General features: G+C 63.7%; 1 protein-coding gene and 1 non-coding gene across 7 annotated transcripts in view; both read left to right on the forward strand.

Moving 5' to 3' along the window:
• Nucleotides 1-22,942, forward strand: part of LOC119106403 (neural-cadherin) — a 59,498-nt gene extending 36,556 nt beyond the window's left edge. For 3 of the 6 annotated variants that reach the window (XM_037230047.1, XM_037230050.1, XM_037230046.1), the window contains 28 exons: nucleotides 229-344; nucleotides 832-996; nucleotides 1,747-1,884; nucleotides 2,295-2,481; nucleotides 2,871-3,104; nucleotides 3,645-3,817; nucleotides 4,264-4,401; nucleotides 4,788-4,904; nucleotides 5,347-5,508; nucleotides 5,922-6,062; nucleotides 6,536-6,704; nucleotides 7,498-7,706; nucleotides 8,048-8,266; nucleotides 8,833-8,988; nucleotides 9,362-9,526; nucleotides 10,175-10,336; nucleotides 10,812-10,924; nucleotides 11,345-11,550; nucleotides 12,230-12,633; nucleotides 13,166-13,331; nucleotides 13,794-14,004; nucleotides 14,461-14,604; nucleotides 15,436-15,566; nucleotides 16,106-16,295; nucleotides 17,280-17,518; nucleotides 18,839-19,051; nucleotides 19,440-19,595; nucleotides 22,550-22,942. In XM_037230047.1, coding sequence (XP_037085942.1) covers nucleotides 229-344; nucleotides 832-996; nucleotides 1,747-1,884; nucleotides 2,295-2,481; nucleotides 2,871-3,104; nucleotides 3,645-3,817; nucleotides 4,264-4,401; nucleotides 4,788-4,904; nucleotides 5,347-5,508; nucleotides 5,922-6,062; nucleotides 6,536-6,704; nucleotides 7,498-7,706; nucleotides 8,048-8,266; nucleotides 8,833-8,988; nucleotides 9,362-9,526; nucleotides 10,175-10,336; nucleotides 10,812-10,924; nucleotides 11,345-11,550; nucleotides 12,230-12,633; nucleotides 13,166-13,331; nucleotides 13,794-14,004; nucleotides 14,461-14,604; nucleotides 15,436-15,566; nucleotides 16,106-16,295; nucleotides 17,280-17,518; nucleotides 18,839-19,051; nucleotides 19,440-19,595; nucleotides 22,550-22,665 — 4,940 coding nt within the window. In that variant the 3' untranslated portion in view covers nucleotides 22,666-22,942. Of the gene's footprint in view, nucleotides 1-228; nucleotides 345-831; nucleotides 997-1,746; nucleotides 1,885-2,294; nucleotides 2,482-2,870; nucleotides 3,105-3,644; nucleotides 3,818-4,263; nucleotides 4,402-4,787; nucleotides 4,905-5,346; nucleotides 5,509-5,921; nucleotides 6,063-6,535; nucleotides 6,705-7,497; nucleotides 7,707-8,047; nucleotides 8,267-8,832; nucleotides 8,989-9,361; nucleotides 9,527-10,174; nucleotides 10,337-10,811; nucleotides 10,925-11,344; nucleotides 11,551-12,229; nucleotides 12,634-13,165; nucleotides 13,332-13,793; nucleotides 14,005-14,460; nucleotides 14,605-15,435; nucleotides 15,567-16,105; nucleotides 16,296-17,279; nucleotides 17,519-17,978; nucleotides 18,212-18,838; nucleotides 19,052-19,439; nucleotides 19,596-20,901; nucleotides 20,921-22,549 lie in introns of all 6 variants that reach the window. The other 3 variants (XM_037230051.1, XM_037230048.1, XM_037230049.1) reach the window with 3 other exon arrangements.
• Nucleotides 4,964-5,045, forward strand: TRNAS-CGA (transfer RNA serine (anticodon CGA)). Its single transcript has one exon. It is a non-coding gene; the product is annotated as a tRNA-Ser (tRNA).
• Nucleotides 22,943-27,980: the final 5,038 nt, after the last annotated feature.

Consider the following 27,980-nt stretch of genomic DNA (forward strand, 5'->3'; position numbering starts at 1 on the left):
CACCACAATAGCAAGTGCTACAACTGGAGCATCTTTTGCAGTGATTAAGCCTCAAATGTTTGCTTTTCTGACGACTTGCGAGTCGTCGACACCAACTGTTGACCCAAGCAAGCCATCCCTCGCCCGCCCAGCACACCCCCTGGACGCCGCGCGACCGGCCGCTGTCGGCTCGAGCCTGGTGTGCGCTGCACCCGTGCGGCAGCGTTAACTCGCGCGCCCGTGCCGCAGCCTCGCGGATCCGGTACGAGCTGACGCGGGGCAACGTGGGCGGGGCGTTCGACGTCAAGAACAGCACCGGCGCCATCTTCGTGGCCGGCCCGCTCGACTACGAGACCAGGAACCGGGTGAGGCGCGCGGAACGGCGCCTCGGGTCGCTCCCGGCCCCGCCCGGCCCCGCCCGGGCAGGGGCGGGGAGGCCCCGCGCGGCGCCGGCGGCTGGAGAGTGCGGCATGCAGTCGCTTGGAGAGCCAGGCGTTGTGCCGGTGACTTCTCACGGTTACGCTGCGATCCGACTGTTCTCTTGTCGGATCTACGCACGGCGTCGGCAGTCAGTCTGCTTCATGCGAGCGTATGGCGCTATGCTTTCTTGGCTAATACGTAAGCGAACTCGAGCAAACTGCGACTTATTGTCTCGTTGTTTGTCAAACAGCCGGCTGCCGCAGAGCATTCTCACCCACCTGTCTTGTTTCCTTGCTGGTGGCGGATGAGAACCACTACGTGCTCGACCCGCGTGGACGACTCCCCCTACATAGTTCGCCTGCCAAGGCGCGCCTGCCAGCGCCGCATCGGCAGTGAACAGAGCGTCTGACGCACCTTCCGCCCCGCCCGCAGTACGAGCTACGGCTGGTGGCGTCCGACAACCTGAACGAGAACTTCACGGACGTGGTGATCCACGTGCGGGACGTGAACGACAACCCGCCGCAGTTCGACAAGCCCGTGTATCAGGCGCAGATCACCGAGGAGGACGACCGCGGCCTGCCCAAGCTCATCCTGCAGGTGAGGCGGCGCCACCGGCGTCAGACGCGCGGGGACGGGGCGGTCAGTCGCCGCGGGGGTCAGACGCTCGGAGGACGGGGCGGTCAGTCGCCGTGGCGGTCAGACGCTCGGAGGACGGGGCGGTCAGTCGCCGTGGCGGTCAGACGCTCGTAGGACGGGGTGGTCAGTCGCCGTGGGGGTCAGACGCTCGGAGGACCGGGCGGTCAGTCGCCGTGGCGGTCAGACGCTCGGAGGACGGGGCGGTCAGTCGCCGTGGCGGTCAGACGCTCGTAGGACGGGGCGGTCAGTCGCCGTGGGGATCAGACGCGGTGGAGGACGGGGCGGTCAGTCGCCGTGGGGATCAGACGCGGTGGAGGACGGGGCGGTCAGTCGCCGTGGGGATCAGACGCGGTGGAGGACGGGGCGGTCAGTCGCCGTGGCGGTCAGTCGCCGTGGGGGGCAGACGCTCGGAGGGCGGGGCGGTCGGTCGCCGCGGGGGTTAGACGCGGTGGACGGAGGCTCGAGAGGGGTCGCTGCGACCTCGCGCGGGGCGTGTGCTGCGCGCGGCGCGGACCCGCGCTGAAGGTCAGGGCAAGTAGGAGCTTCACCGTTGAAGGTCTGGTGATCAGGCCCGCCGACGCACGTAACGGTGACGGTCGGGCCAGGCTCTCGTTTGTGCGCGATCTCAGCTAGCCGGCAGAGGCAGTGTGTGTGTGTCGCCCCCCCCCCCCGCGCGGTTCGGCTGACGGTCCCCCCCCCCCGCTCGTGCAGGTGACGGCGAAGGACAAGGACGTGGAGCGGCCTGCTGACATCGTCTACTTCCTGACGGGCCAGGGCATTGACCAGCACCACCCGCGCAACTCCATGTTCACCGTCAACAAGACGTCCGGCGAGATATTCGTCACGAAGGTGAGCGGGCGGGGTTGGGGACCGCACCGAGGTGCTGACCTCGAGCGCGATGGTCGGCCGAGGGCGCGCCTGGATAGGCCCGGTCACGTGACAGAGACGGGGGTCGTGTCGCCCGGCGCTCGCTGTTTTTCGTGTGGTTCCGTCGTTGCGTCGCAGTTATCTAGGCTGCCGCGAGCTCACGCGGTGCTGTTGTGTTTGGTTACCGGGTTATTTGCTGTTTTCACCAAGCGCTGGTCTTGCGTCACCGGTGCGCCAAATAGCCAAAGTACTCCACTCGTTCCAAAGCTCCGAAAGTTTTCAAGCCCCCCCCTCCTCTCCCCCCGTTTTACGTTGTTCGCGCGGTTAGCTTTTGACCGTTCCCGCCTTCGCTGCGTCTCTGCGACCTGATCTGACCTGACCTGCGTCCGCAGCCGCTGGACCGGGACATGCCCAACGGCCGGCCCAAGTGGCGCTTCACCGTGTTCGCCCAGGACGAGGGCGGTGACGGGCTGGTGGGGTACGCCGAGGTCCAGGTCAACCTCAAGGACATCAACGACAACGCGCCCATCTTCCCCAAGGGCATCTACCGCGGCAACGTGACCGAGAACGGCACCAAAGGTCGGCACGTGCGACGGGCGCCGGGAGAGAGGAGGGGGAGGGGCGGCGGGACTGGCGGGAGGCAGGAGCGGGAGGACGCGGGAGCGGCGAGACTGGGTGCGGTGCAGGATTTGCGTTGATAGTGGCTTTTTGTCGGGGGGGCGGATTCAGTGGAGTGGTTTAGCTCGTGGTGGAAAAGAGCGACGGACACTGCGATGATTCGTGGGCCGGCAATAGTCGGGGACTGTATGTGAGGAAACAGGTGCCGGAGGAGGCTCGTCTGCCTGCGAGGAGTCGGCGTCATGACGTGACCATGGGAGGGGGGGGGGGGGGGGGTTCGAACCCTCCCCGCCCACCGTCCGGGTGTCGGAGAGCGTCTCCAAACCGCTCCGCCTCCGTGTCACCGACAGAGATGATGGTGATGACCATGACGGCCGAGGACTACGACGATCCGGAGGAGGGCAGCAACGCCAAGCTAGCCTACAGCATCGAGAAGAACGTGGTGGACGAGTCGTTCGGCAAGCCGATCTTCGCCATCGAGCCGGACACGGGCGTGATTCGGACCAACGTGTGCTGTCTGGACCGCGAGAAGACGCCAGAGTACAGCATCCAGGTGGTGGCCATGGACGGAGGCGGCCTCAAGGGTGAGTGTGCTCGCGGGCTCGCGGAGCGCGGCGGCCGCGACGCGGCAGGTCCGGGGGCCGCGGAGTGGAGGGATAGGTGCGTGGGGAAGGCGAAGGAGGCCGCGGGGAGCGGCGCGCGCCGGAAGTTGATCTGTTTACAGGAATGTTTGGCGCGGGGGATTTAAGAGGTTATGCGCTCACCAATCGACCGTGTGGTCGATTGGTCGCGGACCGTGTGGACCTTGGGTCGCGGGTCGCTGCTGTGTCATTCTGCACGGATGGCCGTCTGCGGAGTGGGCCAGCGCGAGCCCAAGCCCCTGCGACTCTGCGCAGCCGACGGTCGCTGCTACGCAAGCGGCCGTCCATCGGCGGAGAGGACCGGCGTGAGCCCGAGCCCCTGCGGCTCGGAGCTGCCGACGGCCGCTGCTACGCAAGCGGCCGGCCGTCGGCGGAGAGGCCCAGCGCGAGCCCGAGCCCACCGCAGCTCGGCACTGCCAACAGCCGCTTGCGTGGGCGGCCGGCCGTCGCGAATCGTCGGCTGACCTTGACCTGCTCCCGTAGGCACGGGCACGGCGGTGATCCACGTGCGTGACATCAACGACATGCCGCCGCGGTTCAGCAAGTCGGTCTGGAACACGACCGTCGACGAGACGGACGGCGACGACCTGCCGGACAAGGCCATCCTCACCGTGACCGTGCTGGACGAGGACGAGACCAACAAGTTCCACTACCGGGTGAGCGCCAACGCCGTGCCGGTGCACCGCGCGTGGTGGGGGTCTGGGCTGTGGGGGATACGCTACGTTAACGCTAGGCCGTACTTCGTGGCTGCGGGCAGCGTAGAGAATACACCACTGGATGGGACTGAGCCGTAGTGGATAGCGGGTGAGCACTACTGGTTTTTGGGATACTTTACGTTGGCGGGTGAATACACTACGGGTGGTGCACCGGGCGAGCCGTCGTGCGTGTGAACAACCGCGACATTACCAGCCTGCAGCCCGCTGCAACGATTACAATGTTCAGCCATCTCTGAATACATCTGGGTGTCGGAGAGGGCGCCCAGTCTCGTCGGGGGCCCTCTCCGGTGCCATACCGGCGCCAGTGGTGGGCGTGGGAGGGCCCGTGAACCCTGACGTCGGCGTGGGGCCGGCCGGGCTCTGACCTGTCGGCACCCGCCCGCCAGGTGCTGGAGAAGACCGGCTACGGTGCCGACAAGTTCACCATGGTCCGCAACAGCGACGACACGGGCTCCCTCAAGATCGTGCAGCCGCTCGACTACGAGAATGACAACGACCGCAGGGGCTTTACCTTCGAGATCCAGGTGCGATGGGGCTCCGGTCCTTCCGTCGGGCGCTGCTCCTTGCAGTCCCCTGTGACCGGTGGCGGGACGCCGGTTGAGTTTTGGATGGTGGCGTGGCGACGGGGCTGGTCACCTGTGGTCGACGGGGCTGGTCACCTGCGGTCGGTTTCGTGCCGCGTTTTCCGCTCAAGGCTGTGTGTGTGAACTTGATTTGGTCGGTTGTCAGAGAACCGCTCAGCATCTGTGCCGGGAGGTGGGATCAGGTAAGCAATAAGAGGGTGTCAGAAGGGCTGGAGCAGCAGTCGTCTTCTCAGCACCAAGTGCCGAATGGCATGGGCAGTCCCCTAAAAACAGGCAGCCGGCCGATGAGAAGCGGGGTGCGTCTGACACAGCGCCCGATGCACCAGGTGAACGACAAGGGCGAGGACCAGGGCGACGCCAACCACGTGGCGCGCGCGACCGTGCACGTCAAACTGCGCGACATCAATGACAACCGGCCCATCTTCGACCGGCCCAACATTGAGGTAGGCGGAAGGCGGCCTTCTTCAGGGCGTGACGACTTCTGGCAGGTTGAGGCTCGGCGGCAGTCGTGGCCGAGTGGTTAAGGCGTTGGACTCGAAATCCAATGGGGTCTCCCCGCACAGGTTCGAATCCTGTCGGCTGCGAAACTTTATGTCCTCCGTCACTTCGGAGCTTTTTCCAGTTGTTCAGACGAGTTTGTTAGCGCACATCCACAGAACACAGTGGGCTTCTCAACGCATCCCACTCTTTTTAATGCTTACGCGTTCCTTTCTTTTTAATACTCACGCGTCCCTTGAGCCCTCTTCGTGAATCTGCTGATCACCCCACTGACTTGGTGTCCCCCCCCCCCCGCTGTTCCATTTGCGTTCTGTCGGCTTGTTCGGTACTCTCGCTGCCGTCCGTGCATTATCGACTGACGTTCCCCCCACCCCCACCCCCACGCAGGTGCACGTCAAGGAGGACACCACCGTTGGCACGAGCTTGGAGACGTTCCACGCCACGGACCCCGACCAGGGCGGCCGCAGCAAGGTGTCGTACGCCATCGACCGCGAGTCGGACCGCAAGCGCCAGTTCACCATCAACGGCGCCGGCACCGTCTCCATCCAGGTGAGCCGCCTCGGCGGCCGCGGACCGGTGGTGTGGCGTGACCGGCGGTCGCGCCGCCGCCGGCTTGTGTGTGTGTCCTGGATGCTGCTGAGGCGGACAAATAGCCTGGCTCGTAGCGTCGCCATCTGAAAGGTCCTTTGTGCACCGATCGCTGCGAAATATCTCATAGGGCGTGTTAGTAGCCACTATGCCGTCGCGCTTGCGTCTGAGAACCTTTGCACTACGGACTGTCCTCTGAGAACCCTTGCACTACGGACTGTCCTCTGAGAACCTTTGCACTACGGACTGTCCTCTGAGAACCTTTGCACTGCGCATTGTCCCATGACTGCCCACCAGCCCGCGTCCGCGCGCCGTGAGTTCCCCGCCACGGCGCCAGCCGCGCGGCGTCGCTGACCGCCGCGCCGCCGTTGCAGCGTGGCCTGGACCGCGAGGAGGTGCCGCGGCACCATGTCAAGATCCTGGCCATCGACGACGGCGCGCCGCCCAAGACAGCCACTGCCACACTCACCGTCATCGTGGACGACGTCAATGATAACGCGCCCACCTTCCTGGACGTAAGCCCGCCGGCGGAGGCCACGCGACGGTCGGGGGTGGGATGGAGCGGCACGGGGGCAGAAGTCCCCGAGGCGTTGTTCCTGTTCGGTTTGCTTGCCGATGGTGGAGCCCTGGGAGAGCGGGATTCGTTCTGTTATCCTTGATTGGTACTTACCTTGGTGTGTTGTTCATGCTGAATGTTCTGCGGTTTCGGAAGCGCTGGTAGGCATGCACCCCCCAAAGGGCTCCTGACGGCGTCTCGGTTTGAGTGGGCGACGGCGTAGCCAAAACCATAATGTGTTGTTTACTTTAATAGTATTCTACCGTCATCATAATTTCCCCGGAACGTGACTTTTTCCGTCTGTGGCAGAAGCATGGTTCTGTGTGAACATTGCGGCAGTATTGTGACCTGACGGCCAGCGCAGCTCATCCGAGCCGGTCGGCGGCGGCGGCGTGACCCAACGCTGACCCCGTGTGACCGTGTGACCGGCAGGACTACCGGCCCGTGCTGATGGAGAACGTGGCGCCGCGGGAGGTGGCCGAGATCATGGCGGCCGACGCCGACGACCGCAGCAGTCGCAACGGGCCGCCGTTTACGTTCAAGATGGACCCGCGCGCCGACGACATCATTCGCTCTGGCTTCCGCGTCGAGCACGACCCCAGTGAGTCGGCCCCGGACTCGAGTCAGCCCCTCGACTCGAGTCAGTCGTCCAGGTCCTCAGTCCTCCAGGCTTGAAACGCGGGTCCAGTGAGTCCCCGGCCTTAGCTCTGAAACGCGGCTCCAGTGAGTCCCCGGCCTTAGCTCTGAAACGCGGCTCCAGTGAGTCCCGGCCTTAGCTTTGAAATGCGGCTCCAGTGGGTCCCCGGCCTTAGCTTTGAAACGCGGCCCAGTGGGTCCCCGGCCTTAGCTTTGAAACGCGGCCCAGTGGTTCCCCGGTCTTAGCTTTGAAAGGCGGCTCCAGTGAGTCCCCGGCCTTAGCTTTGAAATGCAGCCCAATGGACCAGCATGAGACGCATAGGGCTGCGTTTCGGGACCCTGGTTCTCCCCGAAGTCGGTAAGTGGACCTGGTATTCATTAAGCGCATCACCCGCCGGCGCCCGCCGTATTCTCTGCAGGTTGAGCGGCATGTTTCAGTCCCGGCTCCAACCGCGCTCCTGTGCGGTTCGCTGCCGTCCGGGCGCGGCCGGACGCGGCGAGACGGACCGGGTCCTTGTGCAGCGGGGCTCGGCGGGACGGACCGGACCCGTGTGCAGCGGGGCTCGGCGAGACGGACCGGGTCCGTGTGCAGCGGGGCTCGGCGAGACGGACCGGGTCCTTGTGCAGCGGGGCTCGGCGGGACGAACCGGGCCCGTGTGCAGCGGGGCCCGGCGGGACGGGCTGGGTCCTTGTGCAGCTGGGCTCGGCGGGACGAACCGGAGCTCGACCGACTGACAGTCGCCGCCTCTCTCCCGCAGCGGGCAACAACGGCGACGGCATGGCCGTAGTGCGCTCGCTCAAGTCCTTCGACCGCGAGGAGCGCGAGGAGTACCACGTGCCGATCGTCATCAGAGACGCCGGCGCGCCGCCGCTGTCCGGCACCTCGACCCTCACCGTCATCATCGGGGACGTCAACGACAACAAGATGTACCCCGGCAGCAAGGAGGTGTTCGTCTACAACTACAAGGTGAGCTGGCAGCCAGTGGGTTCGCGCTGCACGCTGATGTCGCCGCTGGCGTGTCGGCAGACGCGGTTGTAGTGCAGCGAGAGGCCTTGTCTGGCACACTGGGAGTCATGACCGCAATACGATTGCTAACGGCCAAGCAGTGTCGGTGGCAAGGCACACTTGTTACAACATGTCGGAGCCCGGCAGCTTCGTGGGTGTCAGGGTGTGTCGATGCCCTCGCCGCTCCCCTGGCGAGGGAGAGACGGGCCGTCCCTCTCCGCGCCGCCCTCGGACGCCCGCGGCGCGTCGCGTCTCGCCCGTCCCCGACCTCCGTTCGTCCCCTGACCCGGCGGCCGCCACAGGGCATGAACCCGGACGTGGCCGTCGGCCGGGTGCACGTCACCGACAAGGACGACTGGGACCTGCCCGACAAGACGTTCTTCTGGGCCGGCGAAGAGCACCGCTCGTTCCGGCTGGACGAGGAGACGGGCATGATCACCATGCTGCGCGGCACACTCGAGGGACGCTACTTCCTGCGCTTCCACGTGTTCGACCGCAAGCACACGCAGCGTGACATTGACGTGAGTCGGCCGCCCGGCGAGGGCCGGCGTGTGGGCGTGTGTGGTGTGTGTGTGCGCCTTATTGGCTGAGATGCGAACGAGGGAGGGGCTTATCATCCGCATGGCCCACTATGCCTGTCAGTGTGTAAGAGACACAAGTTGTGCTGATCAGGCCAGACCACGAAAATCGTAGATTGTTAAGGGAGTACAGTAGCTGACAGCACTGCCCAATGGGATGACCTGGGTCGGTACGTGGAGCTCATTGCGAATTTGGTTAAGTTGCCGAACCCGGCGCCGCCTTCGAAGCGCGACCTTACCCGAGCGCTGACGCGGAGCGTGCCGAGTCTGCTCGGGCCTGTGGCCTGGCGCCAGTCGGCGGTGGCGGCCGTCACCGGTCGTGGCCGACTGAGGGGAGCCAGCTGAGCGTCGGCTGAGTGAGCCAGCTGTGGCGCCGGGCCCCAGCCCGTTCCAGCGCGCTGACAGCCGGTGCTGCCGCTCTGGCCTCTAAAGGGAGAGGGGGCGGCCGGCAGCGGCGGCAGGCGGTCGCCGCGCGCTGACAGCCGCTCGGCGCGCGCTGCTGTCCGCAGGCGAACGTGACGGTGGTGGTGCAGAACCTGCCGGAGGAGGCCGTGCTGAACTCGGGCTCGGTGCGCATCGCCGGCCTCTCCGACGAGGACTTCATCCGCATATTGGACGAACAGACGGGCACCGTCAAGAAGAGCCGCCTGGAGATGTTCAGAGAGGTGGGACAGGCGCGGCGCCACGCGGGTCGGGCGCTGGATGGGCACCGACCGGCTTTGTCGTGGCGGGAGTTGCGCTAGTATGACGTCATCCTGAGCTCGCCAGCTCCTTTGGCGCCATTCAGCGCTCTGTCCGCCTATCACCCGCGCGCGGGCTTGCTGCCAGTGGTACGTCGACGGTTTCGGTGTTTTGAGCTGTATCTCACACTCGCGAGCATCCTTTGACCGGGTTGTACGAGGCCTGAACTGAACTGAAACGGTATATGAGCTGGTGACGCGGCCTGACGACCGCCGGCGTCACCTGGGGTGGCCGGTGTGCTGTCCGACTGCCCGACCTGACCTGACCTGGCCTGACCTGGCCTCGCCTCCCCGTCAGGTGGTGGCCGGTCTGGTGGGCACGGCGGTGGAGAACGTGGACGTGTTCTCGGTGCAGCTGAAGCGGGAGCGCCCGCCCATCATCGACGTCCGCTACTCGGCGCACGGCTCGCCCTACTACAAGGCGGTCATGCTCGACGGCATACTGTTCACCAACCGGCAGAAGGTGGGCTCCGGGGGACGCGCCGACCGGCCACGGGCAGAAGGTGGGCTACGGGGGACGCGCCGATCGGCCACGGGCAGAAGATGGGCTCCGGGGGACGCGCCGACCGGCCAAGGGCAGAAGGTGGGCTCCGGGGGACGCGCCGATCGGCCACGGGCAGAAGGTGGGGCCGGCGCCGTCGCCCAGGTCGTCACCGGTGGTGTGGGTGCTGCCTCGGACGGCGGTCTGTGGCGAGGATCAGCTGGCGGAGCGTCGCGCCGACCAGGGGTGACGGCGTGAGCGCCGCGCCGATCAGGGGTGACGGCGTGAGCGCTGCGTCGACCAGGGGTGACGGCGTGAGCGCCGCGCCAACCGGGGGTGACGGCGTGAGCGCCGCGCCGACCAGGGGTGACGGCGTGAGCGCCGCGCCGATCAGGGGTGGCGGCGTGAATGCTGCGTCGACCAGGGGTGACGGCGTGAGCGCCGCGCCACGCGCCAACGGGGGGTGACGGCGTGAGCGCCGCGCCGATCAGGGGTGACGGCGTGAGCGCCGCGCCGACCAGGGGTGACGGCGTGAGCGCCGCGTGACGACCCCGGCCGTCCTGTCGCGGCTCAGCCGTGGTGCGGTCGCTCCGCTGGTCGGCGTTCTCTGAGTGGCCGCTCCTGCCTCAGGTGGAGGAGGAGGTGGGCATCAACATCACCATGATTGGGATCGATGAGTGCCTCTACGAGAACGTCAACTGTGAGGGAAGCTGCACCAACAACCTCGTCATCTCCAGCGTACCGTACCTGATCAACGCCAACAAGACGTCGATGGTCGGCGTGCGCACGGAGGTCAGTCCGCGGAGCGAGGAGCTGCGTGGGCTGAACTAACTCCTTCAACTCGGATTTCCAAGCTGTTCCTCCACTCCTGAAAAACCCACGTGTTTACTCCGTTGTAGCTGTTTAGGTCGAGGATGTGACGCATTCTTTTACATCCTAACCCTTGCGCCTTTGCCAAATCCTCGATTCACCTCAGCGTGCTCTTGGGATGCGTGATGTGACTCTAGCTTGTGCGAACGCGATGCCTCGAATGCGGTTATTTGCGGGCGGTATGTTCCGCGGCTGCGGCGGTCCGCTGAGCAGGCGTTGGTGCCCCTCCAGACCATGTGCAGCTGCAGTCAGACGCCGTGCGATGTGCGACGGTGCGCCGTCGTGCCAGCGCACCAGTGCGACGGTGCGCCGTCGTGCCAGCGTTCTTGTGACTGGCCCCGCGCGTGCGGCCGCGGCCCCGGCCGGCCGTGCTGACCGGAGCCGGCGTGTCGCGCAGGTGGTGCCCGAGTGTACGTGCCAGGCGCGCAACTTCAGCCAGGAGGAGTCATGCGCCGGCACGGCGTGCCTGAACGGCGGCAAGTGTGTGCAGCAGCGCGAGGGCGGCATCAAGTGAGTCAGGGACGGGGCAGGCGCGGCCGCCGCCGCGGCGCCGGGTGGGCGGCGGACGCCGGCAAACAGAGCTCGCCGAGGTCCAGTGCGGGAGGCGGGCAAGCCCAGCCGGCGCCCGCGGCTGGTGTGCAGCTGGTGGCCCTCAGAGCTGGCCGGCTGTAAGTCACAGCGGTGTTGGCGTCAGTCGTGTGATGCGCTCAGACGATTCCGGACGGGGGGGGGGGGGGGAGGGGGAGGGGAGAGATTGAAAGCGCCGATGCCGGCAGTGCGCCCCTCAACACGCGGCTGACTTGCGAGCGTGCATGTTTCCCTGACGCCGTCCGCGCAGGTACGCGCGGCCGGCGGCGGCCGCTGCGCGCCGTCCCACGACACCGGCCGCGGCCGCCTCAGCGGGTAACAGCGGGCGCGCGCGGCCGACAGGTGCATGTGCCGGGCCGGGTACGACGGGCCGCGCTGCCAGCAGACGAGCCGCAGCTTCCGCGGCGACGGCTGGGCCTGGCTACCGCCGCTCTCGCTGTGCGAGGAGACGCACCTGGCCGTCGAGTTCAGCACGCGACGCAAGGACGGCCTGATCCTGTACAACGGACCGATCACGGCGCCGGAGGATGACCAGCCGGTGGTGTCCGGTCAGTGGCGGTGGCGGACGGTGCTGGGCGCGGAGATCGCGAGGTCGCCTCGGTGGGAAATGGTTGGGGAGGTGTTGGCCGAGCTCGGGATTGTAGTGACGATCTCCTTATGCTAGTGAGCAGGTATGAATGGTCGTTTTATGTTGAGGTAAAGCGATCCATTTAATACGAAAGGAGAGTCAGGTCTGATTACACCCCATTCACGATGGTACACCCCAAGAGCACACCTTTGATGCAACTTATCAAAAGTCGAGCGCTCGTTCTCATGGGTGAATAATATTGAACCGAGTGACATTTTTTTTTTGTAAACAGCGAATAGTTTAAGTGACCGCCGACAGACGGATGCTACCCAGTAAGCATTAGATTAGTACTTATGGAAATTCATTATGATTATATTTTCATACATCTCAGTTGTCAACGCGGCATGGCTACGTTATTGAACATGTATCTTACCTCCCCTCCCACGGCTGGGGCGCCTCTATTTTCATACATCTCAATTGTCAACGCGGCGTGGTCACGTTATTGAACATGTATCTTACCTCCCCCTCGCACGGCTGGGGCGCCTCTATTTTCATACATCTCAGTTGTCAACGCGGCACGGTCACGTTATTGAACATGTACCTTACCTCCTCTCGCACGACCGGGGCGCCGCGTGACGCCCGTGTCGCGGCGCCGGCAGACTTCATCGCGCTGGAGCTGGAGGAGGGCAACCCGCGCCTGCTGCTCGACTTCGGCTCGGGCACGCTGGAGCTGACCGTGCAGACGCCGGCCGGCCTCGACGACGGCGAGTGGCACCGGCTGGACGTGTTCTGGGACCGCGAACACGTCCGCCTGCTGGTCGACCTGTGCCGCGCCGCCCAGGTGGTCGAGTCCGACGACGGCTCCGAGCCCGTGTTTCAGGACGCCGCGTGCGCCGCCGCCGGCACCATCCCGCCGTTCAGCGAGTACCTGAATGTGAACGCGCCGCTGCAGCTGGGCGGCGTGGTGCACGCGCCGTTCGGCCACCGCGCCTACGGCTGGCAGCACCAGCCCGTCGGCAAGCCCTTCGATGGCTGCGTCAGGAACCTGGTGGTCAACAGCGAGGTATGCGCCGGCGGAGGAGCGTCTTGTGTGTTTCTCCCCTCTGCTGTTACATGTCTGATGTGAGACTGGCTGCTTATGTCCGATGGTGACTTATGGCTTACAAACCAGGCTTCAGCATTCTTAATGTTTGATATTCATGTTATTCAATACTGTCGGTATCCAGTAGCCTCAAGTCCAAGTGCCCAACGTGTTTCGCTTGCGTCCGGTTTGATTGAGAGCTGAGATCTGCGCGAAGGGGTGAGTTGAGCCGGGGGGGGGGGGGGGGGGGGGCGGCAGTGTAATAGTTAACGCGTCTGCGTTAACCACTGCGCGTCTGGGAAACAGAGGTACGGGGCCAGATTCCCCGCGGTGCCCGCCCTTCCTGCCAGGGTGAGAGGCAGGCGACGCCATGTAGCCCGGCAACTGAGTGCGTCGTAAGGCCCCAGTGACGTGACGTGACGGGTTGAGCCGATACCGGCCACGTCCGTGCGTCCCCTCTCGAGCGCGTCTATCCGGTGCCGCGCCCTGACGGCGCCGCCCGGTCGCTCCCCAGATGTACGACCTGTCGAACCCGGGCCTGAACCGGCACTCGTACCCGGGCTGTCCGCAAGTGGAGTCGGTGTGCAGCGGCGCCGACCTGACCTCGCGCTGCGGCGAGCACGGGCGCTGCGTCGGCTCCATGACGCGGCCCAACTGCGAGTGCGACCCCGGCTGGTCAGGTGGGTCACGGCCCTGGTGACCGTGGGTTGGATGGACCTCGCTCTTGGTGGCCGTGGGTCGGGTGGGTCACTAGGCGTGATCGGTGAGGGCGACAGAGTTCAACAGGTGCGTGTGCTCCCGATGTCATTGGCTTGAGGGACAGGGAACACGACTGGGAGCCGGAACCGCAGAACATCAGATCGCTTACATTGACATTGACTCCGTGTACGAGGCTTCGGCGTCTCCCCAATCTGACTTAAGCGCACCGTCGGAACGCCAATTGGCGCTGGTTTGGCGCCTGTCGTGTCCGATTAATGATGTGGCGTGGAGTAGGACCACTGTGTACAGCTCGTCTGCAGTCTGCCACGAGCTCCGACTGTCTCGCGGACCTGGCTGGCGTCGGTCCGCCCGTGCGCCGGCGTCAGCTGTCGTGCGGCGTCCTCGCCGGCGCGTGCTGACGGCTGGCACGGGCGCGTGCGCAGGTCCCGGCTGCTCCATCCCCACCATCCCGGCCACCTTCCTGCCGGAGTCGTACGTCAAGTACGCGCTCAGCTTCTCGCCGGACGAGTTCCGCACGGAGGTGCAGCTGCGCTTCCGCACGCGCGAGCAGCACGGCGAGCTGTTCCGCGTGTCCGACCAGCACAACCGCGAGTGGTGCATACTGGAGATCAGCGACGCCAAGCTGCGCTTCAGGTGAGTCGGCGGCGGCGCGAGAGCGGCGCGCGCGCGGCCGCGGTGGGAGGAAGGGGGGGGGGGGGCGGGGATCGCCTCTGTGAGCAGGGAACTCGTCCGTTGGGAGAGGGGGTGTCGTGCCGGGTGAGGCTCGTGCCGGCCACCCAAGCGCATGCTTCCGAGCAGCCCTCTAGTGGACAGTGTCGCGTTTCGGTCCGATGTATTATCTCGTTGCGTGCGAAACCAGCTTGGCAGCGGCGTCCACTGCGGACAACGTTAGCCTGGCCGGCGACGGGGTCTGTCAGGCGCGCCGTGCCTGGTCGTGTCCCATAGTCGGCCCCCGCGTGAGCGGCGGTCGGGAGCAGCAGCAGTGGCCAGCCGCGGTCTCAGGCAGCGGCGGCGGCGGCGGCGGCGGCGAGTCCGCCACCAGCCGCCGACCTGGCCCGTCTGACCCGCCGTCCGCCCGCCCGCCCGCAGGTACAACCTGAACATCCTGCGCACCGAGGAGCACGAGCTCTCGCTGTCGGCTGTCAACGTCAACGACGGCCAGTGGCACGTGGTGCGCGTCAGTCGGCACGGCTCGGCGGCCGTGCTGCGCATGGACGGCGGCGAGGGACGCAGGTGGGTGTGGGTGTGGGTGTGGGACGTCAGGCGCCGGCTGGCCGGCCACCGCGTCAGGAAGTGTCGGCTGGCAGGAGGCGGCGTCGGCTGCAGATGGGCGTGGTCGGGCTGGGTGGCTCCGGACGGAACGGGAGTTGGAGTGGGCTGGATCGTCAGAGGGCTTCGGAGATGGTGGGTGGCGGTTCTCACGCCAGGAAGTGGCTGGCAGAGCTGGTTTCGTCCGGCCAGGGCCCGGGACATGACTTCTGGCGTGCTCTGGGGCACACCCGTGCTGTGGCGGCCGTTGCTGGACATGATGCGTGTCTGGTGGCTGGTTATTACCGATCCGATTCGACCCCGACCCCGACCCCGACCCCGACCCCGACTCCGACTCCGACTCCGACTCCGACACCGACCCCGGCCCCGATCCCAACCCCGACCCCGGCCCCGGCCCCGGCCCCGGCCCCGGCCCCGGCCCCGGCCCCGGCCCCGGCCCCGGCCCCGGCCCCGGCCCCGGCCCCGGCCCCGGCCCCGGCCCCGACCCCGACCCCGACCCCGACCTCGACCCCGATCCCGACCCCGACTCCGACTCCGACTCCGACTCCGACTCCGACCCCCGACACCGACACCGACACCGACACCGACACCGACCCCGGCCCCGATCCCAACCCCGACCCCGGCCCCGGCCCCGGCCCCGGCCCCGACCCCGCTTTACTTCACTTCACTTCACTTCACTTCACTTCACTTCACTTCACTTTACCTCGCCCCTCCCTATCTGGTCCTCATCCGCGCTGACTCGCCTAACTCAGACCTGACCTGACCTGACCTGACCGGCGCCTTCCGTTTCGGCAGGTACAACGAGAGCATCCAGTTCACGGGTCACCAGAAGCTGGCTGTGGACAAGCAGGAGGGCGTGTACGCGGGCGGCAAGGCCGAGTACACGGGCGTGCGCACCTTTGAGGTCTACTCCGACTACAAGAACGGTAAGCGGACGTCGGGGGAGACGACGGGGCACGGGCTCACCGTCCGGTGATGAGGGGACGGACGGCGTGGTGCAGGTGGTCTGAGGCTATCGGTGGACGGGGCTGTGTGTTCGGCCGGCACCCGTCGAAAGGGGGAGGGTTTGATGGCGTTGGTGGCTATCGTGGGACGGGATGGAGACTGGGGGGGGGGGGGGGGGGGGGGAAATTGATGTTTAGTGGCCGGCGACGTGGCCTTTGTCACGAGTGTGCTCTGGTCGGGTCGGATCTGACTAGGTCTAACTTGACAAGGTGCCTGCATGGTGTCCATCCGGAGGGCCATCAGCCTCCTGCTGATCTGACCTGGCCTGGCCTGGCCTGACCTGACCTGACCTGACCTGACCCGACCTAGCTTAACCCGACCTAACATGACATGATCTGGATTGGTAGGTTGCTTGGCTGATGTTCGTCCGGAGGGTTGCACGCTGCCCTGGACCCGATCTGACCTGACCTGACCTGACCTGACCTGACCTGACCTGACCTGATATAACCCGACCCGGCAGGTTGTCTGGACGACATCCGTCTGGACGGCTGCCAGCTGCCGCTACCGCCCGGTATGAACGGCACCCAGTGGGGACAGGCCACCATGAAGCGCAACCTGAAGATGGACTGCGCCTCCAACGACCCGTGCGCCAACGTCATCTGCCCCACACCCTTCTCCTGCATCGACATGTGGATGAAATACGACTGCGCGTGAGTGCTCGCCCCTGATGCGCGCGCAGACGAGGTCACCCCCCGCTGAAGGAGTCGTACTTGTCGAGAGTAGGGGGCGTGGGGCTCGGAGCTGGGGTGGCTGTGGTGCTGGCTGGGCTAGAGACGAGCTCAAAAGGTGGGGAAGCGAACATCAGGCGTTTGGACTCGGAGTTTGACAACTTTGATCGCGCTGTGTACAGAATCATGAGATGTATTTAAAAAAACGTGGAAATAACTCGCACAGTGCATCTTCATCCAAGTACTTGGTTGATCTTCATTAAGAGCGATCTTGAATTCACGTTTAGCTGTCCTTTCGGATATTATCGATGCCATGTTGTTGTTTTTTTATATCACAGATACACGTTTTGTTGCGCATCGTTTCGTTCTCCCTGCCGTCTCCTTGTCCTTGTCCCAGATCCTGTCCGGCTAGTCGAGCGCCTGCTGCTAACACTGAGTGGCCATTGTCGGCGGCCTGGGATGCACGGTGAAGGGATCCCAGGGGGCAGCGAGCCCGAGCTCGGCTAAAAGCTGGAGAGACGGCGCCAGAACACACTGCATGCAGACATACTCAGGGTATTCAAAAGCTGGCGAGGAAAGGCACCTAAGCGAGCCCGGCTAACCCATCGAAACACCCAGCGGGAGCGAGCGTGTTAGATGGGCTGACGGTGTAGTGTTGCGCGCCTTCTCTCCAGTTTTGCCGGTCTCGGGCAGGGATGCCGGTGGTGGGGTCACCCGGCCCCGGCTGGCTGCTCGACGCCGGTCGGAGCCGGTGTGCGGGGCACGTGTGCGGGGTCGCACCGCGATTCTAACCGAGCGCGCCGACTGCTTCACTGACGGACTAACTGTGGTGCACCGGCTGGCTGGACTAACGGTTCGGGGCTGTGGGACTGGGGCTGGCGGGCGGGGGCCGTGCGGAGGGGCGCCCCGGCGCCGCTACCGGCCGCCGGCGGGCCCGCACGCGCCGCTGACGGCCGCGGCCGGCAGGTGCGGGGACTTCAGCATGGTCACCAGCGACGGCAAGTCGTGTGTCGACCGCAACGAGTGCCTGCTGGACAGCCCGTGCCTGAACGGCGGCCTGTGCGTGAACCGCGATCCCGAGTACGTGTGCCAGTGCCGGGCCGGCTTCACGGGCCGCCGCTGCGGCGTCGTGGCCGAGCAGCAGGTGCTGCGGCTCAGCATGGGGGCGCTGGCCGCCATCCTCGTCTGCCTGCTCATCATCCTGAGTGAGTGGCCAGGCCGGCCGCACCGACGTCGGCCGACGCAGCGCACGCGGGGGTCGCAAGCACGGCTCCCCCAACCAGTGGCGGGAGCTCGGAGACTTGGCTCCTCCCAGTCACTGGGTGGATGGCACGGCTTCTAGTCATTATGTGGACGGCATTGGTCCTAGTCACGGGGTGGACGTCACGGCTCATCCCAGGCACTGGGTGGACACCGCACGCCTAAGCTTCCCAGGCACTGGGCGGACGCCCGCGTCATGGCCCTCTTCATGCAAAGGCTGCACGTCCGAAGCATGCCCGCCTGCGACGCCAGCCGGCGGCGTCGGCCGGGCTGGGTGCGGGTGAGACAGCACGACTGGCACTGTAGCTAGAGCGCATGCACTAACTCCCCGCCGCTCGATCGCTCCCGCCGCGCGTCGAGGTGAGTGCCGAGAGCGCGCGGACTGAGGCAGCACCTCGCGCGCAGCTGTCCGGCCGGCTACCAGCGCTGGAACGCCGAGTGCCTGGACGAGAACGAGTGCGAGTGGAACCCGTGCCTGCACGGCGCCGCCTGCCACAACACGGAGGGCGGCTACCGGTGCGAGTGCCCGGGCGGCTTTGGCGGCCGCGACTGCGAGCTGCTGGCCGGCGTCACCGGCCGCTTCCACTACCCGGCCGAGTTCGTCGTGCCCATCGTGGCCTGCATTCTGCTGCTGCTCGGTGAGTGGCGCGCCGCCGTCGGCCGAGGAGGCGCGCGGCACCACAGGACGGTCGCCGATAGGGCGGCGCGGCGCCGCGGGCGGAGGAGGCGTCGCTGCGTCGCGGCGGGCTCGGTGGACGGGCACCGGTGAGTGGGCGGGGCACGCCGTGGCGCCCCGCACGCCGGCTCGTCCAGAGGAGGTGGCGGCGCACGTCCGTGCCCGCCAACGCTTTCGCTATGTTGAAGCGCCCAGGTATGCTGTGTTGACGTCTGGCTTCCGGCGATCAGACTCAGCGTACACCGGGGCTTCATGTATGTACTGGAATTTATGGTTGTCGTTTGTCCCGTTGGTCCGCTATTTCGTTCACTGCACCGCTTGGCATGTGTAGGCATGATTGCGGCCGCCGGTTTATCTCCGAGACTATAATTTTTTGGTGTGTTGGTAGATTTGTTCAGCTGGTTGTCATTTATCATTTGAAAATTGATTGCTGTCACGCATGGCCGGTAACTTTTGCCGATACAGGATTCAGTCGTGGAGTGGTGCGACATGACGTATGTTCAGGCCCACCCCGCACGGGGCGCGAGAGCGTGCCAGCGGCTGCGCCTCCGACGCCGCCGTTGGCGCTGACGCCGCCCCCGTGCCACAGTCCTGGTGCTCGTCTTCGTCGTCTACAACCGGCAAAAGGAGCGGCACTACCCCAAGCAGGACCCGTATGACGACGTGCGCGAGAACATCATCAACTACGACGACGAGGGCGGCGGCGAGGACGACATGACGGCGTTCGACATCACGCCGCTGCAGATCCCGATCGGCCCGATGGTCGGCAACGGAAAGCCGCTGGGCAAGGCGCCCCACCCTTGTGAGTGCGCCGCCGGCCGGGCCGCACGGGCGCCCTGGTGGTGGCCGACGCCGTGTGGGATCGACGGGGGGGGGGGGGGGGGGAGGTCGGGAGCCGTTGTCGGCATGGCAAGCGCATTGGGTTGGTTAAGAAGCTACAGATGAGTCTCGCGGGGAAAATACGTCCGTGAAGGACTTGTACCGGGTCTGGACGTCGTCTAGGACGGTTAGCGTCATCTCCACGGCTCCACCGGCGGTGTGGCGTTCGTCCTGTTGCCCCCTACTGTTATTTAGGGCATGGTCTGCGTGCCTCCACTGTCACAGTCGTCGCCTGGCGCGTGCGAGCGCCGGGAGCGAGACGCCCCTCCCCTGCTTCCTCGCGTGACGCCCCCCGCCCCCCTCTCTGACAGACGGCTCCGGCCCGCACCCGGACGTGGGCTCGTTTATCGACGAGCACAAGGACCGGGCCGACACGGACCCGAACGCGCCGCCCTACGACGACCTGCGTAACTACGCGTACGAGGGCGGCGGCTCGACGGCCGGCTCGCTGTCCTCGCTCGCCTCCGGTGAGGGCGCTGACACCGCCGGCCGCAGGGGTGACGCCGGCATCCCGGACCGAGGCCAACGACCCCTCCCCCGACCGCTTGGGGCCCCCGCCATGCCGGCCTGTCGGCGTGTCGCCCGCGGTTTGTTGCCTGTCCCTTATCCACCGACTGCTGCTGCTGCCGGCCCGGTCCCGCCGGTCCGTTCGGCCGCATTTCTGGCGGTCTGCTCAAGCTGGACGGACGCGGCCCGCCGGTGGGTCCGGTCTTCACATCTCCACCCTGTCCTGAGCGTGACGCAGACCCCCCGACCCCCCCCCCCCCCTGCCCCTTGCCCCGTGCCTGGCTGATCTTTTGGCTGTGATCGGGGCGGCGCGGAAACACCCCGGGCTGTTTGTGTAGTAGTTTTTTGGCCGTTTTGGCAGTGTGCTGGTTTTGACTAGACGGTTGTCGCCGCGGCGTGTGGTGGTGAGGGAGGGCGGGGAGGAAGGTGGCAGACTGGACCCGCGGACCCGACCCACACAGTCATAATAGCATACACCGTTCCAGAAGACGTCATTGCCGGGGAGCTCACACTGACGTACTGTCTGTAGCGAGGAACCTGACGCGCCCTCGGGAATGTATCGCAAATGGCCGGGCGGCATACCGAGACGCGGTCCGATCGGATTTCAACAGGGATATCAAATATGTGCGAATTTGACGGCAATGCTTTCCTCATAAGGCGTGCTGCTCTTCCTTTTGTGAAGCGATGCCATCATCCCGAGTTTCCCCCATCTGTGTGTGAACGGCGGTGTTATTCACAACTTTGTTAGATTATCGAAACATTGCCAGCTTAGCATGAGATCACCATCTCAGCCTATCAGTTCATTGCTCACCGCAATAGCACATTTAATGGACACAAATGTCCATTAAAACGGGCACACGCTGCGCAGAGTAAAAGTGTGTCGTATGCGATAGCGTCTCGCGAGTGAGCGCTCATGTTTAAGCATTTGGGAGCCCGTAGCTACGTCTACGGGTAAACCAATGCATGCAACCATTGCTGAAACCAAACCTCGCCCCGAATGCAGCGTAACAATGAAAAAGTTCAGAAACAGGCTGCCGCCACCCCATCAGAAGACGGCACGCGTTCCGCCTTACGGACCGAAAGCGGACCTGGCCGGTCGTAGGGGCAGGGGTCAGGGCGGGGGCGGGGGCGGGGGCGGGGCGGTGCGTGGTCCCAGTCTGCCGCCCGCCGGTCGGGCCGGGCTCGGGGAGGGAGACGGGGAGGGGCGGTGCGTCACAACAATACCGCGCGCCGTCAACTGACCGGCGTTCTTTCTCGTCCCCACAGGCCTCTCCGAGTAGTCTAGGTATTGTTGGGTCCGCCGCCCACTCTCTGTTCTCTCTCGCTCTCTGTCTATCATTCTCCGTTTTCTCTCTGTTCTCTCTGTCGCTCTTTCTGTCCCGCCGACACTGCGTGCCGTCCCACCCCGCCGTCCCGTGCCCCCTTTCCGTCCTGTGCGTCGGGCCCGGCGGCGGCGCCGTGCGCGCCGGCCTGAAAGCCCTCCGGTCCGTGTAGTTCGGTGTGACTTGCCGTTCAGCTGTGTTCGATCGGCTCCCATCCGGACCACACCGCCCCTCCGGATCCACCGAAGGCCCCTGTGACGGGGCGATCAGGGGTCGCGCGCCGCTCGGCCGGCCCCTGTAGAGGTGCACCGTAACTAGATGTACCCTGCTGCACTCGGTCGATGCGTCGTGAGTTAGCGCATAGGTCCTGCGGTGTGGTATACTCGACGTAGCGTGCACGCCCCGCGCGACCTAAGAACCTGCGCGGGTAGCTTCGACACCGCCGAAAAGAACCGAAAGGTTATTCCAGCAGGACCTAGGTCCGTGTTCTGTGCGGTGGGGTATGGCTTTGATGGCAGCGGTTGCAGAAGTTTCTTTAGTGTTGAAGATAGCCCATGAAATAGAACGGGTACGCACGTTGATAATCAAGGTGGTGTCCAGTGTTATAGGCTAGATATTGGATCCCCTGCAGCTTAATTTTATACATGAATCCTGAGGAACGAGCTGGCGTCGTATTTAAGTTTAGCTTTGGTCAGTCACCGACGTCTGATGTCACGTCTTAATGACCTGTATTGTGTCTCGTAGGTCTGCTTGCAGAGTATGGACTGCTTTCGCCACTCTCCTTGTTGTCCCCTGCGCTATGTATCTCTTTCTGCTCTCCCGCACGAGTAGAACCGACACTGGCTACGTGCAATATGCTCAGCCTGCGAACATGCACTTTGCAGAGGAGTGGCTTGGAGAGTTTTGAATATAACGTGCCCTTGTATCTCTATAGCTTTCGGCCTTGCTTTCATAGGTATGCAGACTAAACCTAGCATTTCGTTGAAGTAGTCACCTGCTTTGTATTTTGTGTAAGCCTTCTTTTGCTTTAAGCTGTCGCCAAAGTTGAGAACTTCGTCAGCCGATTATTGATTTTGAGCTGCTCTGCGGAAGCGCTTTCCGGCGAGGCGTCGCTGCGCCCCGATCCTTGCCGTCCTCTCGACCCGTCGTCTCGACCCGTCCTCTCGACCCGTCCTCGGCCGCTGCACGTAGGCGGCCGGGCCCTGACCGGGGACTGTTGTGAGCCCCTCCCACAGTAGGCCTCGATCGGCATGTGACACGTTGGCCTGGCTGTGAGGATCACGAGAGCACACTGCACCTGTCGGTCGTTTGGGGCCGCACACCCTTGCTCGCACGCTTCTTAGGGAGGACCGCTTTCTGGCGCTGTAGTCCGGGTCATGCGGTGACGCTTGGTGTAGCGCTGACTCTTCCCGCCCGCTTGGGTTTGTCGGATCGCGTCCCCGGCTTGTCCGCGGGTCGACTGTCCGTCGGCGTCGCTGTGGGTGGCGCCTGCGCGCCTGGGGGGGGGGGGGGGGGATCGTGACGCTGATGTGTCGGTGGCGGTGGTGCGTTTGGCCGCAAGCCATGGCCGTGACCTGGCGCCGTGTTCGCAGGCACGGACGAGAACGATCAGTACTTTGAGTATCTGAATAATTGGGGGCCGCGCTTCTCCAAGCTGGCGGACATGTACGGCCGCGGCGAGTCCGAGGAGGAAGAGGAGGAGCCGTGAGCAGCGCGCGGCCCGCCATTCCACGGCGCGCGTCCGATCTCAGCGACCTGCCGGCGCCCGGCCGGCGCGTGCCATGCCGGCGGCCGGGCCGACACCGGCGCGCCACGGTCCGGCCGCCCGCGCCGCCAGCGCACTGTCTCCCGCTCGCTCTCTCTCTCTCTCTCTCCCTCTCTCCTCTCTGTCTGTCGCTGTCGATGTGTGAGAGAGCTCGCGCGCGCGTGTGTGGGACCGAGCGGACGCCGCGGCGAGTGGTACTTACCGTTTTCTACGTTTGATACGCGGCCGGGCCGGAGAGGGGCGCGCGGCGCGCCCCCCTGCTCATCTGACGGCCGCCGCGAGAGGCAGGCGCGGCGGGACGCGGCTTTGTTTTGATGTGTCCACGCGCGGCGCCGGGACGCGCCGCCGGCCGTTTGTTTTTGGTGCCAACCGCGCGCGCGCGCGCAGGCGAGTGGTCAGCTGGAGCCGGCGGCTGGAGATCATCGAACTGTTGGATCTCACCCGGAAGCGGTGGAGCGTGCGTGCGTGCCCCGCCCGCCGCCATACTCATTGGAATCTCGCCGCCCGCCCACACATCTGAATCTCACGAAATCAAAGTGTTGCAGCCTCTAGTCACGGTCTGTCTCTACCCGCCAGCGATGTACTCACCGGGACGCATGGCAGGACGAGCGGCCCCAAGTGGCCGCGCTCCGTCGAAAGCAATAGTGGTGTGTTTCACTCGTCCTTTTCTTTTCTGTGCTGGACAATCACGTTTAGTGGCTTTATGATTTGCGCGTCCGCCTGGTTTCGTGATTTTCTTGGACGTGTTGACTCATTTGTGAGATTCGTTAGCGGTTTTCCGCGGGTGACGCGGCGTGAGCCACGTGTGGACCATCTTCATTTGGACGTACAATTTGAGAGGTTATGTTTTGTTCGTGCCTGTGCTTTCGGTGCTTGCGTTTTATACAATTTATACGTGATTTGTAAGAGAGTAGTGATGCGTGACGTCTCTGTATGAACATTCTCTAGGATATGTTGTATGAAGTAGCAAAAGTAAAATTATGTCTCAATGGCGGCTTTTGCTAATTGTAGACTAAAGGAGAAAAGGCAAACTGGCGAAATAGCTAAGTAGATACACTCAGTGCAAAGCTGAACACGGTACTGCGGTCCGAAAGCGTCATCGCCGCAAATTAAGATGGAGATGAGCTCGGGCTTCCCTAATTATGTACTGAGAGAGGCGAGAAGGTATGAAGCGGTGGTGGAAGCGACAGCCCTTGGCATGCTCGTTGTGTCCACAATGTCGAGGACCGACGACGTAATGAACTTTGTCCTCTCGAAGGGATGTAATCAGGAACCATTATTGTCACGATGAGACCGTGATCGGGCATGCATCTCATGACATTATTCCTGGCCTTTGTTTTTGAAAAGAAAATTTCTTCACTGTTGGTACCTGCCCTACAAACGCACATGGATTTGCGGAACGTGCGCCGGTTTTGTGCCGGGAGGTCAGGAAGGTCGCATAAAATTGGGGCACTCACTGCATTTGTACCAAGTTGCCCCAGAGGTTTTGCAATTTAATTACGATAACTTTGTTCCAAATGATTTAAATCTGACGAATGACGGGCAGCCGACATAGACGGCTTGTGCCCCTAAGAAAAGTGACGTCTGCCGGTGTACTGCGCGGCGGGCCAGAAAACCTCCGCGGATCCAGGAAAGTTGAAAAGGGCAGCCTTATCTCTTCCAGCGCTAGATAGAAATACCAGCGTCACCAGTCTAAGCACTACTCCAGAAGCCGAAACACGTCGCAGAACAGCAGCGAACAAGCGGAAAGCCCCCGACAACTCTGACGACACCTCGGAAGAGGACACGTCCGCCTGCGTAGGCCGCCGGGTCACCAGGTCCTCCGCGAGCGCCACAGGGCACGGCGGCAATGCCGCCCCGGGCAAAGCGGCCCGCCAGCACGCGGGTCGGTGCACAAATCGCCCTCGCTGACCCACATCTCCGGCGGGGCGAGTCGTCAGTCACCGGCGGCCGGTGTCTCGCTGACGGTGGCGTGGCGCGGGAGGGATGCCGGCCGGCCGGCGGCTCCCCGGCTGCCGCGGCACGGCTCGCCGCACCCGCGCGCCCGCCAAGGATCACGCCGCTCCGCCAGCCCGGCGTCGACGGCGTCAGATGCCTCCTCGGGCGCCGTCGGTGGCGAGCTGAAGCGTGGTCGGGAGCCTCACGGAGGCGGCAAGTTCGCAGCGAAAGGCTCCACAGGCAGAAGGAAGACTGCATGTGGAACAGATATGGCCGGTAGAAACAAATGAGTGGGTATGTATGAGTGACTGGTTGTTTCTTGGCAAGGATGCAAAGATCGTGATAAGTATGTTTTATTTTGAAATTATTGTAGCTTCTGTTTGGATGAGCGTCGTTCTTCATATGTTGGGTGCGAGTGGGGTAGTGACTTCAGTTATGTCGTTAGTAAATTAGCCTATAACAGTCCTACAAAAACAGACAATAAAAAAATAAACCTTCTATTGAAAAGCTCGCATGTTTGTTGATTATCCTGTTGGACGAGTCGAATGTGAGGACCCCGCATGCTGCTGATCGGGTATTGAGAATTAACCTTGTCGGGGTGGTGATGCAATCATGTCTCTTTGTCTTGTAAAGCTGTCAAATTGGGTTAATCGTGGATTCGTTCTGATATGTGCTGCCTCCGATTGTGCAATCCAGATTGCTATCGGGTAGCATGTTCATGACTGACACGTCAAGGTCATGCGCGATATTTAAGTATGCGATGGACCCCGTATGAGCTCCGCGGGTATGTTGACGGGTTTTATCTCATCGGAAGGATAGATGGTTCACGTATTTGAGTTGTGCAGACAGCACCGTCCTCATGCTGCACACATGGTGTCAATATTCGTAGCATGGTATATGCAGCTGCATCTTGCGGTCACCAAAATAAACATGAACAGACACACATAGGTCATAAACAGCGTAGGTGACGACCTTCATCATGGGCGCTCATGCAGCTCCTTCGTCAAACGGCAAGAGCCATTGCGTATCACAATGTTAGTACCCGAGCCGAAAAACGGAACGCCACTCGGCGATCACAACTGGTTTCCGACAAGGTTCACAGTATCATCTCGCTGGCTGTTGCATTCCGGACTAAATCATTTACTTCACAACTGAGGTGCTCAGGCTGGCCTGACTGCTCGAAATCCAGAGACTAACGCATGTTGCTCGTGGCGTGGGTAATGCGTCTGCTCGTGGCTTTGTGTCGCACATCGCGTCTAGCAGGGCTGCGATGGTCGCGCACCGTTGCCCGCGTCCACGCCACCCGGGCATCGACTTAGAGGAGATACGGCTTCGCCCACGGGCGCGGCGGCCTCCTTTCAACTTTCCTGCAGCCTCGCCCTCAGCCAAGGCCGCAGCCCTCCCTCCCCCCCCCCCCCCGGCTAACGCCTATTCGGCAGCTTCCTCGAAACGTACATTGCCATCGTGCGCTGCCCGCGACTGCGAGGCGTCCCCGAAGTGCACCGCGCCACGCGCCTCGTCCGCCGGCTTGCTGTCGTCGGCGGGGCTGTCGGCCAGGATGTCGGAGTCAGCGTGCCGCACGAGCTGTCGCACGCCCAGCGGCGCGGCCACGTCGGCCGTCTTGCAGACGCGGTGCTGCAGGCACGTGTCGGGGCAGCAGAGGTCCTGCAGCGAGCACTCGCCGTGCGAGAAGCACTCGGTTGGCGGCGAGGCCGCGTGACGTGACGTCACGCAGACGGGCTGCGGCAGCGGGCACACTCCTACCGGCCAAGGAGGACTGCGTCAGTGACGCGCACCGTGAACACACGGGCAGTCCTCGCTGATCATGTCTTATGTTGTGATTGGGGTCTAACGACATGCGCAGCAACTGAGAACATTACCGTGGCGTCGCGGCGTTTCGGCGGCTTATTTCAACGACACGTACCCACACCACACCGTTGCTGATACATGACGTCACATCAGCGGCACGGTTTGTCAGTGGTATGCATGCACGAACGCGCAACGACCGTACCTCTGACGTCAGCGAAGACATCCCATGGCAAATCTTGTATTTCCACCCGTGCCTGCGGTGCCCGAGTGAGCCCGGCCGAACCGCGCCGGGGACGGCTGCATACTCACTGTTGCCGCCGAAGCCGGCGTTACTGGCGTGGATGCCGGTGTTGCCGGCGTTGAAGCCGGTGTTGCCGGCGTAGAGACCGGACGAGCCGGTCTGGTACTGGCCGCCGTACGCCGTGAACGGGACGATCTGCGGGCCGCTGCGGTCGCAGCAGTAGTAGCGGACGCGGCCCCCATACCCCAGGTAGCCGTTGAAGTTGTTCCGGCGGCACCAGTTCCTGCCGAAGCCCAGCGTCAGTTCTGCAGATGGCCTGGACACGGCAGGCCTGCCTCCAGCGCGTATGTGCTGTGGCGGTGGCGATGGGCGTCAAGGACCGGCACAGCCATTGGAATGGCGAAGTCAGCAGAGCGTGCCGCGTCACTGCGGGTTTGCTTCTCGGCGTCGACATTTTGGCGAGAAAATAACATGTTATACCAGTCTCAGGTTGATATGGTGAATTATCAGATTCCGGGTTTTTACGTGAGGTGATGACCATTACTTTGGAATAACTTGCTGCATCCACGTAAAACACAATGCATGTTATAAAAAACAACTTACCTGCAATATGATGGACGCTGATACCCTTGATATCCTCCAGGAAAACCACCTGGATATCCTCCGGGAAAGACTCCAGGGAAGATCCCTTGGGAGCCTCCCGGGAAAATTCCGCCAGGGTATCCTCCAGGGAAAACGCCTCCAGGGAAGATTCCTCCTATTCCGCCGGGATACAATCCGGGGTATGCAGCTCTTGTTCTACTGGATCCGGCTGGATCCGCCTGTATCGCCTGGATCCCTTGGTCCCGTACCAGGGACCTGCCACTGGCGTCCGAGCTGGGCTTGTTGTCAGAGGTGTGGACAACGCTGCCCACCACTGAGAGGCCGAACAGCACCAGCAGGACGGCGTGCGCCATCTGAAATATGGCGAAGTCAACGCATCGCCTGTGACGCTACCAGAACTACGAAATAAAAAGGAAGTCGTGAAAGCAACAACCAGGCGCATCAGCTTCCGTGCACGAACGGCAACAGTAAGCTTGTCCAGGTTGTCAGCATTCTCAGTAGGATACAACTTGTTTGTACAGGTAAACTCGTTTTCGTCGCACATGCAAAGTCACGAGATTTTCGGCTCGGACGCTACTCCAGTTCCTCGAGTATTATCTGTACCGATTTAGCGTCAGCCGCCAGCTGTGTGGCGCGGATATCCTATATTCATCATCTGGGCCCAAGC

This window comes from Pollicipes pollicipes, unplaced genomic scaffold (genome assembly GCF_011947565.3).
Source record: "Pollicipes pollicipes isolate AB1234 unplaced genomic scaffold, Ppol_2.1 Scaffold_6138;HRSCAF=7277_pilon_pilon_pilon, whole genome shotgun sequence".
Lineage (NCBI taxonomy): Eukaryota > Metazoa > Arthropoda > Thecostraca > Pollicipedomorpha > Pollicipedidae > Pollicipes > Pollicipes pollicipes.